The sequence below is a fragment of the Phoxinus phoxinus genome (genome assembly GCF_949152265.1).
Source record: "Phoxinus phoxinus genome assembly, chromosome: 13".
In the NCBI taxonomy this organism is placed as follows: Eukaryota; Metazoa; Chordata; class Actinopteri; order Cypriniformes; family Leuciscidae; genus Phoxinus; species Phoxinus phoxinus.
In genome coordinates this window covers 8,653,594-8,678,925 of record NC_136888.1, presented here as the reverse complement: position 1 = coordinate 8,678,925, position 25,332 = coordinate 8,653,594, and the positions used below count along the sequence as shown (strand labels likewise).

Genomic DNA, 25,332 nt, shown 5'->3' with positions numbered 1-25,332 from the left:
GGTTAGAACAGTGTCGTGTTAGCGGCCCCGAAATTGAATAACTAATGATCGTTAGTTCATTAGTTCGAAAACTAACTTTAGCTGGACAATTAATTTAATCTAGAGCTGCTGTAAAGCCATAACTATCGCTGTTACTTTAATTTCCTATTATCACTGTAAAGCTGCTATGAAACAATCTATATTGTTAAAAGCACTAAAAGCCCTTTAAGACCTGCAAGGACCCAATACATTGGAACACATCTGATTTCTTTTTACAAACAGTTTAAGTTCATTAATGTGGACTGTGGAATGAAGTGAGGCACGTGTCAGAGAGGGTTGTGCTGCCTGAATATGTGTGGCCTCTATCAATGTCTGCTGACTAGAAAGGGAAGCATACTGCATACTGCATACAACATACTGTTGATGGCATACTGGTGCATGATGACCATTCAAAGGATTTCACATGTTTCATAATAACTTTAAATTGAAGAGATCAACAGTGCATATCATTTTCAAATTTATCTTTCTTTATCTCCTTCACATATTTCCCTCACTTCCAGATGAGCTGAAGACCCAGTTGAAAATTAGACGAAAGCAAATGGCAGCCCAAGGTTGGTGACTTTCAGAATAAGTCCTCTAGTCATTAAGTATTAAATTCTTTTTTCTTACCACATCCTCATCCTCTTCAGTCAAAGATGGGTCAGTTTTTGCCATGGGTCTTTGCAGCAACTGTCTTGGCTTTTTGATCAGGTTAAAACATTTTACACACATTTTTATATAAAAAAATATTTAAAAAATCAATAATCCATATTCACCTTTCAGATTTCACTTCCAAAATATTAATTATGTTTAAAAATACAACCTATAATAGACCTGCAAAAGACATACAACCTGCAATTTTCAGTCAATTTTATCCCGCTTTACAAATTCGCTTCCACAAATGAAGTGGTTCAAATTCGACAGAAAATTCTACGTTTCACATCCGGAAACTGCAGGAAAAGCAGTAGATTGCCGATGCATAATCTCTATCTGCTGTTAGTCGATCTCACCAGCAAGTGGTGCAAGCGTATGTTGACGAAGTCCAGGGCAACGGGTAGAGAAAGACATTCATATGTTAAAACGGATTTTCAGAAATGGAGAAAGCAGTAAGTCTATGTGATGATTATCAGGGACAATATATATGCGAAAAAGATGATAAAGACAAAAGCTAAGTTTATGTTTAAAGCAACACGGAGGAACTTTTCCTCTGGGGTCGCCCTACAGGTTCGAAGTGGAATTGTCCATTACCGGTGTCATAAATAATTTAGCCTACCGCAGCCTACTGTCGCACGCACACTATTTGTTTATCTAGCACCGGCTTTGGACTGAACGATGTTTCACAGACAAGGTAGAGTATGATGCATGATTTTATGAAAGTATGATGTATTGCGATATCAGAAACTAAGAAAAACAAAATAATGACTATTGTAACGCTTAACGTAAAGCAAGTCAAATTTGTAGTTTTTCTTATGTCTCATTATAACTACAGAAACACGACCCGATCTGGCAATCTTACATAGTGGGGTTATAGCAGATAAAGGACCGCAAAGCGGAGGCATAAGTGCATTTCACCCTGTTACAACTTAATGAACCACTAAAACGATTTTGGAAACTACTCGATTACTATCATAACCTCAGTTCCCTGAGAGTAGGGAACAAGTATTGCGTAGCTATACACAGTGGGAAAACTCCTTTTCCTCGATTTACTGAAGCTAAAAATGTAAAATGCATTTTGCAGCTGCACAGCTATCACAGTGAGTGTCTGGCTCACTCATTGGCTGTGCTGCGGCCAGTATTGGGGGAAATGCATTACAAGTAATTTGAGTTACGTAATTGGATTACTTTTTCAAGTAACTAGTAAAGTAACGCATTACTTTTAAAATTTACAACAAAATATCTGAGTTACTTTTTCAAATAAGTAACGCAAGTTACTTTGTTTTCCCATTTATTGACTGACAGCTCTCCTGTCCTCATGTTGAGACAAATCAAAGTGCAGAGGTGTGTGTGTGTGTGTGTGTGTGTGTGTGTGTGTGTGTGTGTGTGTGTGTGTGTGTGTGTGTGAACATGATGTTTATTGTAGTTCTAGACTAAATGTGAGCATTTACTCATCTCACTTGCACAAAAAAAATATTCAATATTCCTCAAAATTAATAAAAGCAGTGAATTGCAGAATCAGAATACTACGCAAACCTCCAAATAACTAAATATGTTAAATAAAACATAATTTTTATGCATTTAATCTCACTTTATTGACCAACGTACTTGCTTCTGACCTTCGATGATTCAGTTAAATAAGCAAAAATGACTTAAGATAGATAGAAAGGTTTGCTTGTTTGCACATTTCCTTCAGCCTGAGGATTATTATTTCACTTTTAGTGTGAAAGGGTCTTTACATTTGCCCAAAAATATAACTTTGTGTTATAAAAAAACAAGCCCAGCCCAGGTGGGGGAAAAAGTAACGCAAAAGTAACGTAACTCATTACTTTTCTAAAAAAGTAACTAAGTAATGCAATTAGTTACTTTTTAAGGGAGTAACGCAATATTGTAATGCATTACTTTTAAAAGTAACTTTCCCCAACACTGGCTGCGGCAACTGCACATCCAATGGCGTGTGCGCCAATGAGCGAACATCGCGCCAAACCACGTCACAGGCGTGACCTTAGCCTATATTAGTCCCCGAAAAACGCCATTTTAGCAGGTTTAAACGACTGAAGCGACAACTTGCCAGGTTACTATAGTGCGGCTGGCTACACAATACTCGTTCCCTACTCTCAGGGAACTGAGGTTACGATAGTAACCGGGTAGTTCCCTTTCAAACGGTCATTTCGTATTGCGTAGCTATACGCAGTGGGGACGCCATGTAAAATGCTGCACTATAAGTAGCATGGTTGGCTGCTGCAGCTCAGGACCCCTGAGCTCACAGAACAAGCCAGAACCCACAACATATAATAACCAGACCAGACACCGTCGGGTCTAGTAATATATATACAGTCATGGCCAAAATTGTTGGCACCCCTGGTGAATATGATCAAAACTGGCTGTAAAAAATAAATCTGCATTGTTTATCCTTTTGATCTTTCATTCAAAAAATTGCCAAAATTCTAACCTTTCATTGAAGCAAGAGAATTGAAAGTGGGGCTAAATCACATTATGAAATAAATGTTTTTCTCCAAAACATGTTGGCCATAATTATTGACACCCTTTTATTAAATACTTTTTGCAACCTCCTTTTGTCAAGATATCAGCTCTGAGTTTTCTCCTATAATGCCGGATGAGTTTGGAGAACACCTGACAAGAGATCAGAGACCATTCCTCCGTACAGAATCTCTCCAGAACCTGCAGATTCCCAGATCCATGTTGGTGCTTCTTCTCTTCAGTTCAGCCCACTCATTTTCTATAGGGTTCAGGCCAGGGACTGGGATGGCCATTGCAGATCTTGGTTTTGTGCTCAGTGACCCATTTTTGTTTAGATTTTGATATTTGTTTAAATGTCATGAATAAGTCGGGTCGGGGATGCCATATCGTCCCTTTTGCCTGTGTGAGGAGATCTTTCCTCAGCGGAACAGGCCAGGGGACTCTGTCCGATAACTGAACCAGCTCTGGAAACCACGGTCTGGATTCCCAGAGTGGGGCCACCAGAAGGACTGGGCCATCCGCTCTCCCTGACCCGTTCTATGACCTGGGGGATCATGGAAACGGGGGGGAAATGCACAAAGGGGACGGCTGGGCCAGAGATGGGCCAACACATCCCTGCTCTTCGAGAAGAACGCTGTGCAGTGAGTGTTGGTTTTTGTGGCGAAAAGGTCGACTTCGGCCTCGCCGAACACACTGCTTATCAGACTGATCGTCTGTGAGTTCAGGGACCACTCGCCTAGGGGAGTGTTGCCCCGTGAGATCATATCCGCACCCAGATTCTGAATGGCGGGGATATGCACCGCTCTCAGAGAACTCAGATTGGTCTGTGCCCACAAGAGGAGGTCTCTCGCTATGGCGTACAGGTTGCCCAACCTGATGCCGCCCTGTCGATTTATATAGGCCACCACTGACGTGTTTTCCGTGCGGACTAAGACGTGGTGCCCCCTGAAGTTTGACAGAAAAGCTTTGAGGGCCAAACAAATTGCTTTTATTACCAGACAGTTGATATGTAAGCTCTGCTCCATGCTCATCCAAAGGCCGGAAGCAGGCTTGCCCTCGTGCAGCGCACCCCAACCTTTCCCTCCTGGAAACCATGGTCACACCCTCTTGGTACCAGTCCTTAGCCCGCCAGGGAATCAGGGTCCGTAGACAGCCATGATTAACCATGATGCGCAGGCTGCCTGACTGCCATGTAGGGGTCGGCACTCAGCGTTTGAGCCAGTGCTGGAGCGGGTGCATGCGCAGTAATCCCATACGGAGTACTGAAGATGCTGCTGCCAGGAGACTGAGAAGTTTCTGAAAAAAATTTCAGAGGTGCGCGCTCTCCAGCCTTGAATGAGGCTGCCATCGTTCGCACCGAGAGCGCGCGCTCTCTTGTAAGCCGCGCTGTCATTGTTATAGAGTCGATAACTGTTCCCAAAAAGACCACGCTCTGGCTGGGGTTCAGTTTGCTCTAGGTTACATTGATATTGAGACCCAGGCATTTCAAATCCCATCGGTTGGAATTAATGGTGCTATATAAATAAAATTGACATTGACAATCTCTGTTATACCTTAAATTATACATTTATCTCTGTAAAGCTGCTTTGAAACAATCTACATTGTTAAAAGCGCTATATAAATGAAGATGACTTGACTTGACTTGACTTGACTTGCTTTAATTCAATGTCCTCACGGTTACTTTCCCTGTGTAGCAGCTTTCTCTACCGTGAACAGATCAAACGTTAAATCAGAGGTAGACATACATTTCTCCAACAATATTTGGCCAACAAAAAAAAACACCAGTGTTTCGCTACTTACCTGTGTTGTCTCCTCCTTTATGACAGTAATGTATGTGTATGAACTGTTTTGTCATTTTTAGTGCATTTTGATAAAGTAATGTACTGCTGTGCCAAGCTGAAAGTTGGTAAAGAAAACTTTTTTCAAAATTTGAGTTTTCAAAAAGTGACCTAAGTTACACATTTATCAATATTACTTATTGACCCAAGTAATGAGAAATGTCTCCTAAAGACAAAAAGGAAAGAAATACAAAACGTAATAAAGCAGCACAAAATAATGGAACTATTCACCCATTATTTGAATTAAAATATAAAGCAAATTGAGGTTCTGTCTCTACTCTGTGTTAGTGAATCATTTAAATACAAAATCGTTGTTTGTTTCATATAAGTACATTATGTAATAATTCTCATTTGACTCTATGAATAACAATTTTATATTTTATATTGTACACCCGTTTTACACTCCCGTCTCGGGATAATACCCTAGCGCCATCATGGAGAGGACTCTCTCTCTCTCATAGTCGCACCTGTTTTCTATCTCAATGGCCAGAGGAGAACTGGCCCCCGACTGAGCCTGGGTTCTCCCAAGGTTTTTTTCTCCATTCTGTCACCTGATGGAGTTTTGGTTCTTTGCCGCTGTTGCCTTACCTTCTGGCTTGCTTAGTTGGGGACATTTAATATTCAACAATATTATAGATCTGCCTTAAAGGTGGACAATGATGAAATTGTTTTTTGTATTATTTTCATGTTATCACTGTGAAGCTGCTTTGATACAATCTGTATTGTAAAAAGCGCTATATAAATAAAGGTGACTTGACTTGACTATCTCCCAATCACCTCACACTGTGTCCTAACTACATGCAGCGCGACGCCGCGGCCCCCGATAAAAGGTATCTTTTCCATGTTAATCAGAGTTTTTGTCCTAACCAGCCGCGACAAGCGACGATTCTATTTTAAAAATGGTTTCTATTTACGTCGCGCTGGAACAACAAACACAAAGTATGGCAATGATAATCTCAGGTACTGTTTATGTGCTTTATTTAATATTAAAAGCGTGTCATGTGACTTTGAATATATAGTGCTCCTTGTGACATACACTTTGTGGGTGCATTCTTCAGTTACCTTGAAGGTAACTGTAGCCTTCTGCCAGGAGCAGATGTCGTCAGGTGGTACACAACCTTCACTGGGTGTTTCGGCCCTCAACCACAACACCCTCCAGTTGGTGGGCCGGCAGTGATGGCCAAGTCACTGCCCATCTGCTCCTGGCTTCCAGCTTTCCTCCTCCCTCCTGTTCCATATCCAGCAGGAGGCACGTTCTGCCTCCTCCCCCATCCGACGTGCTGCTTGTTTCTTTCTCCTCTCGTCCATCCCCAGAGCTGATAGTAACCGCCAGGTTGATTTGGCAGGGAAACCTCTGCAGCCGACCTCCACCGGGAACAGCCACACCTGCCATCCCTTGTCCTTGCAGTCCTGAAGAAGGGACTGGTCCTTCAAGGCCTTCCTCTCGTGGGCAACCTCACATCCCTCCTCCCAAGGCACCGTCAGCTCAACTAGAATTATTTTCTTGCTCTCCTTTGACAACAAGACAATGTCTGGACAGAGGGCTGTGAGCACCACCTCTGGGAATTGCAGCCTTTATCCCACTTCCACCCTCATCTCCCAGGACCTGGCGTTTTGAAGGAGATTGGGTTTTAATGATTTGGTTGAAAACGGCCTTTCTCCCTCCTTAATAAAGGTGATCGCCCTCTTCAAGCTCATACCGGCAGGCCTCTTTCTGCATCTCTCCTGCTCCAATATGTCAGCAAGGGCCAGTAACACTTTGTCATGACGCCATCAATACCGACCTTGGGTGAGAGCACCCTGATAGTATATGTGCCAGTGTTCCCTTTTGCCCACAGAGCTTGCAGTTAGGATCTTCCCTCAGCCCCCATACATGTAAGTGTGCTGGAGTAGGAAAGGTGTCAAAGACAGATCGCAGTAAGAAGGAAATTCGGTAGAGCTCCAGTCGCCACAACTCTTGCCAGGTGATCTTGCGCTTGGGAAGGTCCCATTTTGTCCATGCGCCCTGGGATCCTTGTTCCACTGCCCTTGCCATCCGCCTTTCCTCCTCACGGGCCCGCACCTCAGCCTGAACCATCTCCTGCCTGCTCTTTACACCTGCGCTTCTCCATTGCTGGAAATGTGCAGAGCCGAGTCCTCTCCGTCCGACGCAAGGGCTTCCAAGGATATCTCGCATCCTCAGAGCACTCTCCGCCTGCTCTACAGCTGTGCTGGCTGCCCATTTGCGTCCAGACCTGGTCATGACCCCTACTTGCCTCACCACTTCGTCTTTGGAGTCTCTGGGGCTAAGAAGGACTCTACACTTTGCCACTTTAACCTGGTAACCGTTGCCAGAGCGAGGACGCACTGAAGCGTTTTTTTTTTTTTAAAAGTTCAAATCAGATTTAATGTTATTACCTTGACAAACTATACATCATTAAAAAGATATAAGTCTCACGTTTCAGTATTTGACCACTATTGTATTCTGAGAAACTTATAGTGACAGTTATGTCTTAATTTGTGTCAGGATTTATGTAATGAAAAAATTAGTCGATACCTTTAATATGAATTATGAGCGTCAGCCGCGTCCATTCATAAAAAAACTCCCGTGCTGTTGTCATGAGAACGCTTGACAAAACAACGTCCCTCAGGGCTTTTGGCTCAAAAATGTGCAGATTTGGAGAAATATTGATAGATTCTCATAGGTTTACATCAGATTTATATAGACAGGAATAATATTTATTGAATTTATATCAAAATGCGTCGATGTAAACATAAAGAGCGCTGGATTCTCTGATGTACTGTGTTTTCAATCCATACCAGCAGCCGGAGGGCGCTCTATGCACATGTTTTTTGTCCAAATATGGGAGCACACGAAGAAGAACCAATGATGCACATTCCAGGACGTCACTCACATAAACAGAGCTAACAGAGATCGCTGTAACATGCAGACAATGATATTTGATTTACCTGTGTTCTTCGAGCCATGTCAGGTATTTTTATAATAATAGATTATATTTATAATGTAATGCTAATCGATATAGACTTTATCTTCGTGCAGAATACTAATAATACTAATAAAATAATACATTTTCTGTCTGATTTTTTTATCTGAAGCCAAATAAGCTCGCAGAAGGTTATTTAAAACACTCGACTTGAGCTATAAAGTAAGTTTGGAGCACAAACATGGTTTTAATCTCATAAATGTTGTGTATTGATGGTGTGCTAAGCTAACATGCTAACGTTAGCTAGCTCATGTGCACCTGCCATCTAACGTTAGCTGTTATTTTTATGATTTTTTCTAAATAGGAATGCTTACTGAACTGTTTCTTTATTCAAGAAAGGCATTTGATACAGTTTCAATGTGAAGTGAGAACTTTGATACAACAAATAAGGGGGTGAAACAGCGTGAATAGCCAGTCGTTAGCCATTATAATGCAAACAAAAGAAATGCATATTACCAGGGCCATAACCAGGGCCATAACCAGGCTGGAGATGTGTGAATGTGAGCAGGAGAGACTGACACTGAATGGGGCTCGTTTGCACCACAAAGCAACAGAGACAATAGACTGAATAGATGCTTATAGATGACAATAAACACAAGTTTGCATTTTAAATTCTAATCAAATTAAAGTCATATGACATGATCTTGAAAAACATTTAACTAAATGCAGAGTTTTAGACTTATCACCTTCAAATTTTAAATATAACATGGTCAGACATGTGGCTTTAGCTGGAGTGCAATTCTAGATTGCTCCAGTGCCAACTTCAATTTAATTTTCATGAAGATGTTTCATAAAAATAAATTTCTAATAACTTACACAACTTTGAAGCTATTCATACTTTTTTTTTTTCATTATGACAATAATTAATTCTACACTTCCAATAAAGTGCCAGGTGTCAGCTTTCAAATGAGACCATACTTGTGCTTTTAGTACAAAGGGTCCATAAACACTATCTGTTTTAGTTTGGGTATGCCTTTTCTGGGGATTTTTCAAAAGTGGCGCTGCAGGCCAACAGGTTAAACTCTTCTACGACGGAGGACAAGGGGAGTTGCAGTTGTCCTGAGCGTATGTAGAGGCCCACTGAGGAAAAACTTGGGGGAATCCCCAACCACCTTCGCAGGTGCTTGTTAGTCTTCCTCTCTATCCCCTCCACAGCCATCATGGGGAACTCATAGATAGTAAAGAGCCAAAGAAGCCTGGGCAGAAGACCATGCTGGTACAGCCAGGTCTTGAATTTACCAGGGAGTCTGGACTTGTCGATCTTCTTTAGCCATTCCTCGGTCTGCTCCACCGTGTTTTTTGCATTGGCCCGATCTGAGAGGGACACGTCAAACCACTTTCCCAAACACTTCACTGGATTCTCTTCAATTGATGGAATGGCCTCACCCTGAACATGAAGACTGAACCTCCCTGTGGGCTTGCCCTTCCTGATTACCAGACTCCTGGACTTACTGGCCTTGAAAGACATCCCTGCCCATGTAGCTACGCGCCAAGGGTTTCCAAAACCCATCTTGCTTGGACGTGTGTACCAGTTGTTATTGTGATATCGTCCATGAACGCACAAAGCACTGGCTGGAAGATGCCTGACTCTAGCGTGGGACCGCGGGTTACTCCTTCTGCTGCTGCAACCAGAAGGTTCATGCCCATGACAAACAAGATAGGGGAGATGGTGCACCCAGTAGGAATCCCCTTTTGAAGATCTTGCCAGTTGGTTGTAAACTGCCCTGCTGTAAATCTAAGCTTAATCCCTCCAAGGTAGCTGGAAATCATGTCACAGATAGCCATCGGGATATGATAGTGGTCCAGTCCTTCTTGAATGAGGTCATGTGGAACTGATCCGTAGGCATTTGCAAGATCTAATCAGATGACTGTCAGGTCACTTTTCTTCTGCTTTGCCTCTCGGATCAGTTGGCTGATCATTGAAGTGTGCTCCAGGCACCCTGAAAAGCCTGGAACACCTCCTTTCTGTATGGAAGTATTGATGTAATGATTCTGAATCATATAGGAGGTCAGTCTTTTTGCAAGCACAAAGAAGAATATCTTGCATTCCACACTCAGTAAAGAGATTGTCCTAAATTGGGCGATTGAGGAGGAACCCTCTTCCTTAGGAACAAAACAGCCCTCTGCTAACTTCCAGCTTGGTGGGACTGAACCTTTTGCCCAGATCTTCCTCAGGATCCTCCACAACCTTTTGAGAAGTTGTGGACATTGCTTGTATACCTTGTATGGTATGCCACTCGGACCTGGGGCTGCTGAAGCCTTGGCTTTCTGGATAATATCCTGCATTTCCTGCCAGTTTGGCTCCTTCGTATTTAGCTCCACTGATGGTTCTTCAGGCTTCCTGATGCTATGGTTTTGTCCGAGACCCCCGCCCCTGAAGGGGTCACTGTGTGCCTCTCTCAGAAACTCCTCTACCTCTGATTTTGAGCTGGATAGTGTGCCAGATTTTAGTTGACCAAGAAGAGTCCTAGTGAAGCTGAACGGGTCCTTGAGAGTTTCTTTCCTTTCATTCACCTCTTTGCTTTCTTTTTCCTCTGTTGCCGTAGATATTCTGCCCTCCGAAGTTTGCACATCTGATCCCGCAACTTGGTTGTTATGTCCTTAATACCCTCTCTTTCCGCCGGTGACCCGATTTGAAGGATCTTTATTTCGCTTCTTAAGCGACGAATCTCTCTTTCCCTCCTGTTTGGATGCCGTGGTGCCTGGGGCTGACTTCTCTGCTCTATGAGGCCAAATCTCTCCTCGGCCAGATTGTACGTTATGGCTGTGAGGGAATCGATCTTCTTGTGCACAGGACCACCCAGAGTGGCTTCCAGGATACCATTGAGGTCATCATCAAACTGCGTCCATGCAATGCTGTCAGACGATGTGGGCCACTTGATCCTCTCTCTTCTTGACGATTGGATTGGGGTAACCGAAGGGGAACTCGCTCGATCTATCCTCTGGCTCTATGCGGCTCAAGTGCGTAGAGATCTTCAGCACTGTGGGGTGCTACCTGGCTGGAGCTCTCCTTCGTCTCACCGGACACTGCGTCCGTGCGCTGCACTTGGGTCACCGACCTTCCACAAGAAGACCTGCTCTGATGTATCTTAAGCCCTCTGGTGCCTTTGCATGCCTTCCCACAATGGCACTTTGTCACGTATTCCTCTTCGGTCAGCGTTGTTTGCTTTAGCTTTCTCGTTGTCTTTATTCCTGTCCTGGCCGTAATCAAAATATTCGTCCTGTTGAGTCTCTCATTCCCCCCCCCCCCCCCACCCCCCCTCGGGAGACTCTGGGGGTATTGCTCATTTTGTTCATTCGTAGCAAAAGTGGTGCCCTCTTACGAGTGCTGCAAACAGGGTTAGCCTTGAGGGTTGCTAGCCTTGAGTGTCCCAGCTTTGTAGCTGTAAAAGCAACAATGGGTAATTCACCTCAGATCTTGAAATGAAACAAATGGAAACAAGAATGTTCAAACTGTAAAGAAACAAATGTATTATTTGACAAATATTGTTTAGTAACAGTAGCCTATGTATTTTAATACGGTTTAAATGGTGTAATATTTGTGAATTTGATTATGTAGCCTACAGCCTACTTATCCATTTTCTTGCGATTGCCGTCAAGATTAGGCTACTCTCTGGTGGTGTGCACTTGCAGCGAGAGCCCGCCTACACGCTGTTCTGATTGGCTGTAGGTTTTGATTGATTTGTACGCATTTCGCAGTCGTGTCTAGTGTAGACAGACACATTATTTGGTGCTGGATCTTATCCACTGGTCTATATAATGACTGGATAGCTCCTGACGTCATAAACAGTGAAGCCACCGCGCTGACATATTGGTATTCCCTAGTGAGCTCACGCGTTCTATTGAATCAATAGGATTTTTTATGATTGGACTGAGAAAACATTGCCTAAGGAGACACCGTTTTTAAATCTAAAGTCTCCTGTACATTCTTATAACACAAACATCCTAAGCATTTAAATGGGTATTTGTTTATAGTCTGAAAATTTTCCTGCTTATTAAAAATTGCTTTTAAAAGCTGGGCAGATGAGCTTGGAGAGTGTCTGTAGGCTACAGCAGGTGGCAGTAATAAAGTGTTTTATTTTGTGATTTGCTGTTTGAAAGGAAAATAAGAAGCTTACCTCTTCGTTAAAATGCATGTTTAAAATGTAATATTTAATTGTTAAGTGTCCAGTGTTCGTTATTCACTTATGGGACTTCCAGCTTAAGATCAGTGGTATAGCTATTTAAAACCCCAAAACGTTAACTAAAACGGCAATTTATTTGCAAAAGGAACAAATAAGTCGTCGTAACAACTAATTATTTAGATCAGTGGACTGGGCGCATATAAGAACGAGCAGAGAGAGAGCCCCGGCCGCGCGCGCCATCTTCAAACACCACGAGCACTGTATGCTCTCTCTCTCTCTCTCCCTTGCGCATATCAATATACGATAGTAAAAGGTATAATACAAATTGTATGGGTTAATGTAAGTAACGGTAAAGGACTATGCACAAATCTCTTTTGAAGCTGTCAAATGGTGTTGCTATTGGACACTTAATTGTGATTATTGCTGCTCTGAGGTTTCTTATAGGCTACTGTTAACTGTTTTATCGTTGTTGTTTTTAGCATTACTCTTGCCTCTGAGAAAACAACACTGGAATAGCGACAATTGTGCATATAAATTACTACTTATAGGGCTTGTATTACAACCTGTTGCCAATTTTCTACATCCTTTTGTGAACGTCGTTTTAAACTTGTATGCTGCACAGCGGGTCATCTTAAAAGTGCCGTCGGAGCTACCAATCTCTGTATAACACCAATTGGAGCCCTCTGCTGGTAGGGAATCGTAAGATGGCCGCTCGAACACTTCCGGTGGCTTCACTGCCTGCTGGCAGTTTAGAACGTCATGAGCTATCCAGTCATTATATAGATCAGTGATCTTATCGCATCGTGTCTGGTTAGGACACGGTGTCAGACTATTTAACAACGGAGTGCCGGGTGCTCAGTGTGAAGTTTTGTTTACCATAGGTGTGATAGCAATCCGTCAAAATTTTCATCTTTGTTGCTTCTTCATCTTTGGGTGAGCGTGATTTACTCGAATAACGTACGAATCATCTTTTAAGCAAAGTTTGATAACAAAATTAACTGGAAAAATGTTACATGGTCAAAAAACTGTATCGCTCCAATATTGCATCACAAAAAACTAACTGTCATTGCCAGAAATTACCTCATCGTCAATACAAAATATTATATTACACATATACAATTATTTACTCCTAATTATTTACTGATTTTTTAATGCAGACAATTATTTATTCCACATCTATATAAAGAAATGTGACTTATGGCTCTTACAATAGGTAACAACTCTAAGCGGTTCTCCCCTGGTGCAATTTACCTTTTATCTTGCTTGTCTACCCTTCGGTATTTTTGCCTCATAGTTTATTTGGACTGATTATTCTTGTTTTGACCCTGCCTGTTCAACTAGATGTGAATGTACTCTTTGTGACTGATTAAGTCAGCCATTTACCATTGTGGGCCCTATTTTAATGATCTGAAACGCAAGTATCAAATGCGAAACACAAGTAACTTTGTGGACGTATCTCGGGCGCTGTTGCTATTTTACCAGCGGGATAAATGACTTTTGCGCCTGACGCAAATCTAAAAGGGGTTGGTCTGAAGTAGCTACATTACTCATAGGTGTGATTTGGGCGTAACGTGCAATAAACCAATCAGAACGTCATCTCACATTCCCTTTAAGACCAGGCGCGCTTGTTCCATGGCGGATTGATATTATAACGGCGGATTTGCCAGGCGCATGCAACTTACTTAATGGTAAAGGTGATTTAGCAGTCTTCAGAATTTTGTTTCCTGGTTCTTGATGGACAACTCACTTTGTCAGATGCCCTTACCCATGTGGCTTGCCACTATTAATCAAACAGGTTTGATCCGTCATTACTACAATTAGCCTGAAAAATTTGGGTAAATGTGTAAGCTAGATTTATGCCTATTTTTTCACAACTTCATGGACACCACAATGATCTCCCTCGTGTGGAAATATTTTTTCTTGTAATTATGTATGGTTTGCAAAAATATGAACTGCTATGTCTGTGTAGATGAGAGAAACAAATGGCATTGCGCGTGCACACGCTACATTATGGCCAAGCATGCACCCTTAAAATAGCATCTGAATAACGCGACACTGACTTTAGACTAGGTTTTTCCTGGTCTGTGGCAGAATTGTTTTCTCAAACTGCAAAATAGCACCAGGGAACGTTTGTGCCGGAATACGCCTCCTCTTTTCACTGAACCGCCCGAGCGCAAGTTCATTCCCTAATTTATAGACGTGCGTCTGTGGAGGGAAAAGTCCGAAAGAGCATTCATATTTTGCACCCGACGCACAGCGGACTTTTCCCTCCACAGACGCATGCGTCGCGTACAAAGTCATTTGCACTGGGTGCAAGATAGGGCCCTGTGTGTTTAATAAAAGCTCTGCAAATGGATAGGAACATGAATTTGCCTGGCGTCCTGCAACCAGAATCTGACCAAACAATTAGATATTGGATTTTGCTGCTAACAAAAATCTGGCTGATAACCACTTTATCAGTTGATGGTTTCTAAAACGAATAAACTAAATGAAAATGATGGGTACCAACCGGAGTCCGTTTGTTCGGAGTCCGAACTGTTTGTTACTTAAAGAAACTATCGGTCTCAATAAATCAGTAAAACCAATATCAGTTGGCCTCTACAAACAACAAACCCAATAAGTACATGCCTTTTTTTAATATGTGTTACTGTGAATATTTACCACTACAGAATTTCTGGAGGACCTAGCCATGCTTTCCATAAGAATTTCAGAGTATTTTGAGTACTGGAAAATTTGTCAAACTTGTTGTTGTCAAGCAAGCATTGTCAAATAGTTCTGGATTATGTCACGTCTTATTGTATTGTTCTCTTCTCTTTAGTCTTAACAGGAAACCAAACAGAATCAGAGTCAGACTCTGTTGAGGAGAGAATCCTTAACCAGATAGAGGAGCAGAAGAAAAAGTGTGTCTCATTTTACTACTAAATTATCTGTAATTCACTCTGCAAACCTTATTTCATCTGACAATCTATAAGTAACAGTTTAAAAAGTGTTTTATTTATTTTTTTGAGTGTTATGAACTTTATGAAATATGTATTTTATGCATTACTCACATTGTTTTTTTTTTCTTTATAGTTACACGATCACATCTGGATGTTTAAAAGGGTTGAGGACAGAGATTGAGCATCTACAGCTGTTGCGTGAAAAGTCAAAAGTGAAACTCCAAAGGGACTTTGAGAACTGGTGGATCCAGGAGGGTGCTAGACTACAGGTTTTATTGTTCATATATAGCAGCATGCTCTGTTACTCCTTGATATTTTGCTAGTTAGTAACTTTACAGTTCAGTCCAGATTTCTCTGAAATGCAATGATTAACAATATGTCACTAGCTCAATTGCTGGGTGATTACATGTGACAGTTTGTGGTCATTCTTGACTTTGACTGTCATGTGGTCTAAGCTGTATAGCCCTTGACTAGTGTGAATGTGCTTTGTCTCTCTGTCAAGTCCAAGCAATATATATTTTTACAAACTTCCAAAGAATAGAAACCATCAGGGGCGTGTAGTCCACGTAAGCTGTGAGTGCTCTGATTCAAGCCATTCATGAACTTGCTAATTAGTATTAATTAGTATTATTAATACTATAAATTCCCTTGTTGAGTCTGGTGAAGACCGGCGATTTACTTGACAAGCTCCGCAATTGGCGTTGGTTGAGCTGGCTGCATGGTGGCGTGCTGAATTCTTTGTCGTGGGTTTTTGGGCTCTAGTGTAAACAGTTCCAATAAAATGACGAAGAAGTCAGTGTAAGGAAAACAGGTCAATTTAGCTCAAAGGGAATTATTACCTAATTGGTAACACTTTATAATAACTGCACGCTATTAATCATTAGTTCATCATTAGTAAACTGTTAATTTATAAAGCATTAATAGACATTGATAAGCAGTTTATAAATACAGCTATAAATGCTTTATTCTTGATTTAAAAGCATATCTATAATGTGTTTAATAATTGTATTTTCATACTTTATTAATGATCAATTTATCATTTCTAAATGAAGTATTATATTATTTACAGACCAGTTATCTAGGAGTTGTCAGTGGTTCATAAGATCACTTAGAAAGTGTAAGTAAATGATTAATAAACTATTTAAATGTACATTCATACATCTTACTACTGCAGTGCCCGTGCAAAATCAGTTTTGTGTGTGATTTTAGTAATTGTTGGTGTGTTTGAGTGCTCATTGTTACAATTACACAGCAAAAGTTCAGTGACATTTTTATTTGTGCATGGTAGAAAGCACACAGTGAACTCAGAGAAAACGCTATGCTTGAGCAAACAGTTTGTGAATAGGCTACTATAAATGACGGCTGTGAAAGAGACTGTTAATGCATTGAATAGGATATGTTTAGTTGGTGAATAGCATAGGCTACTATTACACAGTAGCGATAATGTTAAGCGCACCAAAATTAAATATAATATTCAGAAGTAAACGGCATAGGTTACTTACAGATTCAGTTAACATCCACAAATGAATAATAAGCGTGACGATTCAGGGAGCAGGCTACACAGTCGCAGGACACATTTCTCAATACTTAAGTCACTTTTTCAAAACTCTTCACACAGTCTCCTAACCAACTTTCAGCTCGGCACAGCAGTTAATTTCACATTCAAAATGCACTAAAACTACAAAATCACTTCATACATGTCTCAAATCAACATATTGTTCCAGAACACTAGCAAAGGTTGACAGCCAACAAACGTCTCAGGTTACGTATGTAACCCTGGTTCCCTGACAGGGAACGAGACACTGCGTCGAGATGTGGTGGGAATGCCCTGCGTGATTGCGTCGTGAAGCACGTGTATAATCATTCCAATGGAAAGACGAGATGTCATAGGTGGGTGACGTCATCGACCAGGAAGCTATAAAGCACCCCTGAAAACAGACCGCGACAGCTTCTGAAAAGCAAGCAAGTCGATCACAGGCATGCAGGGAGGATGGCAAGGCGACGCGACGCAGCGTCTCTTTCCCTCACAGGGAACCAGGGTTACATACGTAACCTGAGACGTTCCCTTTCAAGGGAACTCGAGCTACGTCTAGACGTGGTGGGAACCCTATACCAACGACGAAGTCAATGCGCACACTAAGAAGCAAGCACCCTAGACCCTGGAGTGAAGCCAAGATCCAAGTCATTAAATCTAACAAATGTATGGGGTGAGGACCAGCCTGCCGTATCACAGATGTCATGGAGGGAAACCTTTATTGATAATAAAGCCTTAGAGGCAGCCATACTCATGGTAGGATGGGCCCGGACAGCCAAAGGTGAAGGCTATCCGGCCGCTTCATAAGATAGCCTCAACTACTCACTTGCTCATTATCTGTTTAGATGCAGGGCAACCTGTATTAGGTAACCCGAAGCAGACAAATAATTGCTCTTATATACGCCACAGGGCAGCTCTGTGGACGTGAGCATCCAAAGCCCGGACAGGGCATAACAGATTAAGTTTTCCTGATATGGGGTATTAAGGTGGAGGACAGAAGGCCTGCAAGCACAAAAGACCCACAAATTTAGTAGGGACCTAGGAATACAACCCGGCCTGGGGTTAAGAAAGACTATCACCATACCAGGTGCAAATCCAGGTACGTGCAGGCCTCAGCCTCGTACCACGGAGAAGACGAAATAAGGATCTGTCCTCAGAGATAACCCAGCAAAAAAACATTCATTGCTGAAATCAAGTACTGTACCATAGGGCAGATAGCAAGATTCAGAAGGCGTTCTCCGCACCAGGCAGAGAACAGTTTCCATTGCAATGCATATGCAGTCTTCTCTCGGAGGGAGCTCTAGACTGGAGTATAGTCTCCATGACCTCAGTCGAGAGACCTGAATCTATGAGCTGGGCCCCCTCAGAGGCCGAGCCCACAGTATCCATAACTCCGGATGAGGGTAACTCCCGGGTGCAAAGATATCGGGAAATGCGTACAGGTGTAGCCTCAACCACACCTAATACAACGCATCCAGTCCAAGCGGAGCTGGATGCGTCAGGGAGAACCACATAGGGTATTGTATAAAACGATGCAAAAGGTTGACTTGATTTTTGACCAAAGTTTTCCCAAAGAAGCTCCACCACCTCAGGGTGAAGTCTCCATTCCCCGGGCCTCAGCCCCTGCCTCAACAGGATATCTGCTCTAATATACGAGACCATCACTGTGTTGTCCGGAAGGACAGGCACATGGTGACCTCTCGGGTGACCTCACATGGTGACCTCTCTGACAATTTTGCGTATCTCCCCGTAGTGATAAAATTAAATTAAATTCTGTATCAAATTTATAGGCAGGACAAGTAGTTTAAGGCTTGGTTTGTAGAGGATTACAAACATGTGCACATATATTCAAACGCACATAACTATAGAATTAATCCTTGATGTGCACGTGAGCGGCATCAGTATTTATCACAGGTTCGCGTTTAAAGTCTGTGTAGAGAGAACGGTGTCGTCTTAGTGGCCCCTAATATAATAACAAATTATCCTTTCCCCGGAAGTGAATCAATCAAAACTAACTTTAGCTGGAAAATAACATTATTCAAGAACCGCTATAAAGCCAAAACAATCTGTTACCTTAAATTATACGTTTATCTCTGTATAGCTGCTTTGAAACAATCTACATTGTTAAAAGCACTATATAAATGAAGATGACTTGACTTGACTTGACAGGAAGTATTAAGATTCTTGGAATACCGCCATCACTTCTAGCCAATTATGTGCCAAAAGGAAGATGGTCCTGCCAAAGACCCTTCGCCAAGTGACCACTCATGATCACCCCCCACTTGTGAGGTAAGCATCCGCCAATAGCATTATGCGTCAACAAGACGCCCCCAACACTGGGCCTGGGCGAGGAACCAAGGTTCTTCCACATGACCAAGGTACGTAGGCATAGCCGCGTGACCTTGATCATGCAAAAACGGATTTCCCCTCGGAGAAAACCCCTTGGTCCTGAGCCAGCAGTGCAGGAGGGGTCTCATGTACAGAAGGCCAAAAGTAATTACGTTGGACGCAGCTGCCATGAGACCTAACAGTCTGAAACTGTTCCACAGTGAGTGACTGGCCTAGTTTAACCCATTTACGGCGAATCGTTGTCGAATCCCATAATACACCTAGAAAAGTAGTCCTCTGAGCTGGGAGGAGCACACTCTTCTTGGCGTTGAGTTGCAACCCCAACATCTTTAAATGAGACAGAACAACATCTTGATGCCGAACTGCCATCTGCACAGATTGAGCTAGGATCAATCAATCGTTGATATAGTATAATACGGGAATGCCCTGGAGTCTCAGAGGAGCCAGAGCTGCCATCCACTTATATTGTAAAGTTGCGGGGTGATAAACCTAGGCTGAATGGAAGAACCCGATACTGGTATGCTTCGCCCCCGAAAGCAAACCTCAGGAACCTCCTGTGATGAGGATGGATAGATAAGCGTCCTTCAAGTCTATTGTGACAAACCAGTCCTCTGACTGAATCTGTGACCCAATCATATTAGCGTATTTAGCATACTTTGAACTTGAGATTCTGAAACCTGCTGTTTAATTGACGCAGGTCTAGAATAGGACGCAACCCTTCATCCTCTTTCGGAACAATGAAGTAACGGCTGTAAAACCCTGACTGTCTGCTGGGAGGAGGAAGCTCCTTTTGCTGAAGTGTCAGCTTCCTGCTCCATAACCAGAGCCTCGGTGCCCTGAACGGCGAACTGGCAGGGAACAACCGAACTGGCAGCTCTGCGACCCTCTTCAGAGTCGCACCCCAGAGGGTCCCGAGGAAAAACAATTTCTCAAAACTGTCCCTGCCCCGGAGGAACCTTCAGAAGCCTGATAGCCTCAGCGTCAGGACTTCTTGTCTAAGTTTTATTAGAGATTACGACAGTCCTCAGATCTTGCCTACCTCTAACTAGCTTAGTTCCTACGACCCTCCTCGGAGAAATGGAAAAAGCAGGCACCTCGGCGCCCCAAAACGGCGAACCGGCAGGGAAGCTGAACTGTCTGCTCTATGACCCTCCTCGGAGGATCGTTTGGGAAACTCTTTAACCCGAGGCACTGTCATACCATGACACTTAATACCCATAACATTACTATAGTAGAAGTTTGGGGATTAAACACATAAAATAGAAACCGGTTTATTCCACGATCTCGACACCTCGGTGTGGAGATAGGGGAAAAAAACGGCATTCCCTGACGAGGAGGCTGAGATATAGAGTTTTCCTTATATTCTCACTCTCATAATGTTCGGCTGGCCAGTAAATATTTAACTTAGCAACAGCACTAGATAAAACCTCCTTTTATAAGCTCCTCTTTATTCAACAGAGTTATGAGCTGACTTATTTATTTATTGAAAACTCATAAACATCTGCCTTGTCCTCCTTGAAGAACGCCCGGCGGGAGCGGAGCATGGACAGCTTCTCGCAATGCTGTATATTGCAATATATTGCAACTTGACAGACAACAATAAATATGACAAGGACAGAATACACAGATTGCTTGCTGAAGGCACAGAAGCTGTCGCGGTCTGTTTTCAGGGGTGCTTTATAGTTTCCTGGTCGATGACGTCACCCGCCTATGACGTCTTGTCTTTCCATTGGACTGATCATACACGTGCTTCATGACGCAATCACGCAGGGTGTTCCCACCGCGTTTCGACGCAGCTCGAGTTCCCTTGAAAAGGAACACATTTTATCACCCACATTTTAAAACAATGACCTAAAAAACACTAACAACAGGTAACTTTATACAATGTTTTCCTCTGTAAATGCTTTCTTTCTTCTACCTCTCTACTGTTTAGAATTCACTGCAATATATGTTACTAGAATTAATCAGACATGATGCAGTATGCTTCAATACTTTTTATATTTGATGTCCTTTTTTTTTCAAATTAGTAATTCCAAAGTACAAAAATGTGTCTACACACCATCCACCGATACAGATACAATCAGCTGTGGTTGGTCCAGTTGTCCAAAATTAAAATACCATTTAATTTTTAAATTCGAAATATATTTCATTACAATATTACTGTAGAAATATGGCAAAATGCTGTCGTATACAGTTTTGTATTATGTTATTGTTTTGAACTTAAGTTTAACAGTTTTGGAGGTTGTTGTGTCGAAGTGAGAAAAGAGTTGTAATGTAATTTGAAAGATGTAGTCATTGAATACATTTTGTGCCAAAGCAATGATAAATGATCCACAGTTTAGCCCACATATACTTCTGTTGTGCTCACTGTGTGAAGAGTTTTGAAAAAGTGACCTAAGTATTGAGAAATGTGTCCTAGCGATGTAGCAGCTAATAAAGCTTGTTGTCCAGTTTGTAATAAAGTTTGCACATTTAAAGCACTAATATTCAATGGTACCTCTTTGAATAGATTTATACGAGCATTTGCGTCGCCTCCCGGGTACGCCGTAGCATTAGGTAGAGCCGTCAAGGTGTAGGTACAGCGAGGTGACAGATACTGCACAGACCCTTCTGTATTTCATCCAGCATGATCAGGTCTTTGACAATTCATGATCCCAAAAGTTGGCCATGTTGGATTGTTGGTGGGTTTATTATACAGCACCCATAATCGCTGTCACCAGAGCCTCTTAGTTAAAGCAGCAGCACCACGTGCAGGTGAGGTTGACGGTTGGTTTTGAGAGGCTATATATTGCGCATTAAAACCCATCGCTGCACAATATATATACATATAGGTCTATATTGTCTAATTTATCATTGTAGCCCTGTTTAAGTTGATTTTCTGTGGGTGTTTTTTTTTTTTTGGACTAATAGTGGTTAATAAAGTCCAATAATGGTATGAGAGGGTCAGTGGTTCCTGTTGGCCAGTGTTAGAGGAACGGTGTAACAACTGAGGCTTAGCCGGCCCTGGACCAGGTTAGTTCTCTTACGAGAGATACTCTCGTACTGCGTTGTCGTAGCAACGCATTGGGGAAAATCCTTTTCCACGAGAATACTGAAGCAAAAATTATCCTTAATTGTGTATCTATGTAAAACGCTTTGCCCCAGCATACAGACCTAGGCGAGACAGCTCGCGCGCCTATTGGCTGCTGTGCGGCAAAAGCTTAAGCCAATCGAGCGAGCCCTAGAGTGACGTCACACCCAATGAGGGCGCTTTGCGCCCTCCTGCGTCACGTCCCGCCGAAACGGGCGTGGCTTAGGGCTATATATTTCGCTCACAGGCTTATGAACTCTGTTTTTTTATCCTTCAGCGAAGACAACTCATCGCTGATCCGAGTGAAGAAGCTGCGCCGTCGAGAGAGCACGTCAGCGGGAGAAGTCACGACAAGCTGCTGGCACCGCCGCCTACGTCGCCTTCCAGCTGCGCGTTCCGGCGCCTATTATATCCTTTCACTGTGTTGAGTGTGTGTGAGGTCGCCGGCGCGACTCACACTTATTTCTAACTGTTGTATCTGAGGGAGCGGCGTCTTTCTCAAGATGCCTCTTTGCGGTTCGTGCAAACAAACCACGCTCAGCGACGGGGACCGCCACGTGATTTGCGCTTCCTGCCTGGGCGAGGAACACGCGGCTATCGCTCTTGCGGATGGCGGCTGCCATCACTGTGAACTGCTGCCTCTGGCGACTCTGCGGACTCGCCTGGCTTCGTTCCAGGAGCCCTTCGTCCAGGAGCCCGTGTTCTCCGCTGTTGTGCCGCGCCGTAAAAAGCGCCGTGCACAGCGGAACCCCGAACCTCCATCAAGCCGCCAAAGTTCGCCGGCGCGCCCGCGAACTGTGTCTCCGGCTTCCTCAGCCTCGATACCCGGTGTATTTTCTGGTGTCCCGGCCACGGCCGATGGTGTTTCTTGTGTAGTAAATCTGCCCGCTGTAATGTGCACATCCCTACACACAAACACGGCCCCACACACAGGGCCAGCGCACATAAAATCGACTCAGTTCGATTGCGCGTTAAAAGTAGCACACGTGCCCACTACCCAGTGCCCACTAATGCTACCTCCTGCTCATCGCACGGTTTCTGTAAAAACGAAACCTGCGTGCAGGCGCTCCGCTCCGGCGAGCGATGCTATAAAGGTGGTAAACGTGCCCGGTCCCCAGTGCCCGCGTTCCCACACAAGCATTACGGTTCCTACGGAGACCGTCCAGCCCTCCCTCTCCCGCCTGAAGGCTGTTGAAGGGTCGAGCGCGGACATTCTGCCCGCTTTCATAAGCACGGCCCCGGCCTCAGATGTTGCGAGCGAGACATTTCTGTCGCAGCTCACGAAAGCCGCTGTATCGCGAGTCGATCAGAACGCGCTTTTCACTCAGCCCCTAGCTACACGTGCAGATGCATGGGAAAAGCTTCCCAGGGTTTCAAAATGGGTGATAAACATCATAAAAGAAGGCTATTCGCTACAGTTTCGCAGACACCCTCGCCGCCACACGGCGCGCGTCGAGACTTCGGTAGATTCGAATGTAGCACATCTACTTCGAGCCGAAATTCAGAAACTTCTGAGAAAAAGGGCTATCGAACCTTTATCTCAGGCTCAGAGCGAAGGGGGGCTTTACAGCAGATACTTCCTGGTACCCAAGAAAGACGGGGGTCTCAGACCCATACTAGATCTGAGGCAACTGAACAGAGCGCTTGTGAAACGCCAGTTCAGAATGCTAACGACCAGAAAAATCCTCGCGCACGTTCGCCAAGGAGACTGGTTCGTGTCAGTATATCTAAAGGACGTGTATTTTCAAATACAGATTGCGTCACGTCACAGGCGATTTTTGAGATTCGCCTTCGAGGGCCAGGCATACCAGTACAAAGTCCTGCCGTTCGGCTTGTCTCTAGCACCCCGTACATTTACGAAGTGCATGGACGCAGCACTCGCTCCCCTCAAACTGCAGGGTGTTCGAGTGCTGAACTATTTGGACGATTGGCTCATTCTAGCCCAATCTCATTCAGAGATAGTGGCGCACAGAGCCCTGCTGCTGAGTCACCTCGAGAATCTCGGTCTCACAGTAAACTGGGAAAAGAGTTCGCTTTCCCCCAGTCAGAATATTTCTTTTCTGGGACTGGAACTGAACTCGCTGTCGATGACAGCGCAGCTGTCACAACAGCGCGCGCTGCGCATCCAGCGCACAGTCAGCTCATTTCGCTGCGGTGCTGTTCTCCCTCTAAAGAGATTTCAGAAAATGCTAGGTCTGATGGCCTCAGCATCTGCAGTACTGCAGCTGGGTCTGCTGTGCATGCGCCCGCTGCAGATATGGCTCAAAGGGAGGGTGCCCTGCAAAGCATGGGCCACCGGTCGGCTTCGCCTCAAGGTCAATCAAGCTTGCGTTGCAGCTTTGATACCATGGAGGTCAAAAGACTGGTACCTGTCAGGTGTAAGCCTAGGGACTTCCTCGAGTCTGAGGGTGGTGTCTACGGACGCATCCAACGCAGGATGGGGAGCGCTGCTCGAGGGCAGACCGCTGTTTGGCCTTTGGTCAGAGTGGGAAAAGCTCCTCCACATAAACTGCCTCGATGTTAGCAGTGTGCAAAGCGCTCACTCGCTTTCGTCCCCTGATTATGGGCTGCCATGTACTGATACGTTCAGACAGCATGTCAGTGGTGTCATACATAAATCGCCAGGGCGGCCTCAGGTCCCTGTCGTTATACAGGCTGACCAAACGCCTTCTGATATGGGTGCGCTGCAACCTCTTTTCACTAAGGGCGGCGCACGTGCCGGGGCACCTGAATGTGGGACCAGACGTACTGTCCAGGAACCGCGTTCCGGCAGGAGAATGGTCATTACACCCACACACAGTACAACTGTTGTGGAAGAAATTCGGCAGAGCGGAAGTGGACCTCTTTGCGTCTCCAGAGAACGCTCACTGTCTAGAATTTTTCTCGAAAAGCAAGGACGCGCTGGCTCATCAGTGGCCATGCCGCCCCCTTTATGCTTTTCCCCCTGTCTCCCTCCTGACCCAAGTGGTGGAGAGGGAGGAAGGATGCTCAGTGCTGCTAGTAGCGCCGCTCTGGTCGAATCAACTCTGTTTCCCAGCTGTGATGCAGTTAGCCAGCACCGCCCCGTGGCCAGTGCCTCTGAGGAGAGATCTCCTCTCTCAAGCAAATGGTTCGATTTGGCATCCTCACCCGGAGCTATGGTCCCTTCATGTGTGGGCCATCAACGGGTATCCGCTGACCTCCCTCAGGGAGTGATAAACACGATCACACAGGCTAGAGCTCCGTCTACGCGACGGCTCTATGCGTCCAAATGGTCAGTTTTTTCTGGCTGGTGCACGTCTCGTGGCGTATCACCCCCAGATTGCGGAGTAACAGAGGTTTTGTCCTTCTTACAAGAGATG

At 44.0% G+C, this 25,332-nt stretch overlaps 1 protein-coding gene across 7 annotated transcripts in view; it reads left to right on the top strand.

The window, feature by feature from the left end:
- kif6 (kinesin family member 6) overlaps window positions 1-25,332 on the top strand; it is a 165,564-nt gene that overhangs the window by 116,646 nt on the left and 23,586 nt on the right. For 5 of the 7 annotated variants that reach the window (XR_013799900.1, XR_013799901.1, XM_079631891.1 and 2 more), the window contains 3 exons: window positions 540-590; window positions 14,918-14,999; window positions 15,172-15,307. Coding sequence is in view for 5 of the 7 variants with exons in the window: in XM_079631891.1 (XP_079488017.1) it covers window positions 540-590; window positions 14,918-14,999; window positions 15,172-15,307 (269 nt within the window). In the remaining 2 variants the exon portion in view is untranslated. The remainder of the gene's footprint in view (window positions 1-539; window positions 591-14,917; window positions 15,000-15,171; window positions 15,308-25,332) is intronic. The other 2 variants (XM_079631893.1, XM_079631890.1) reach the window with 1 other exon arrangement.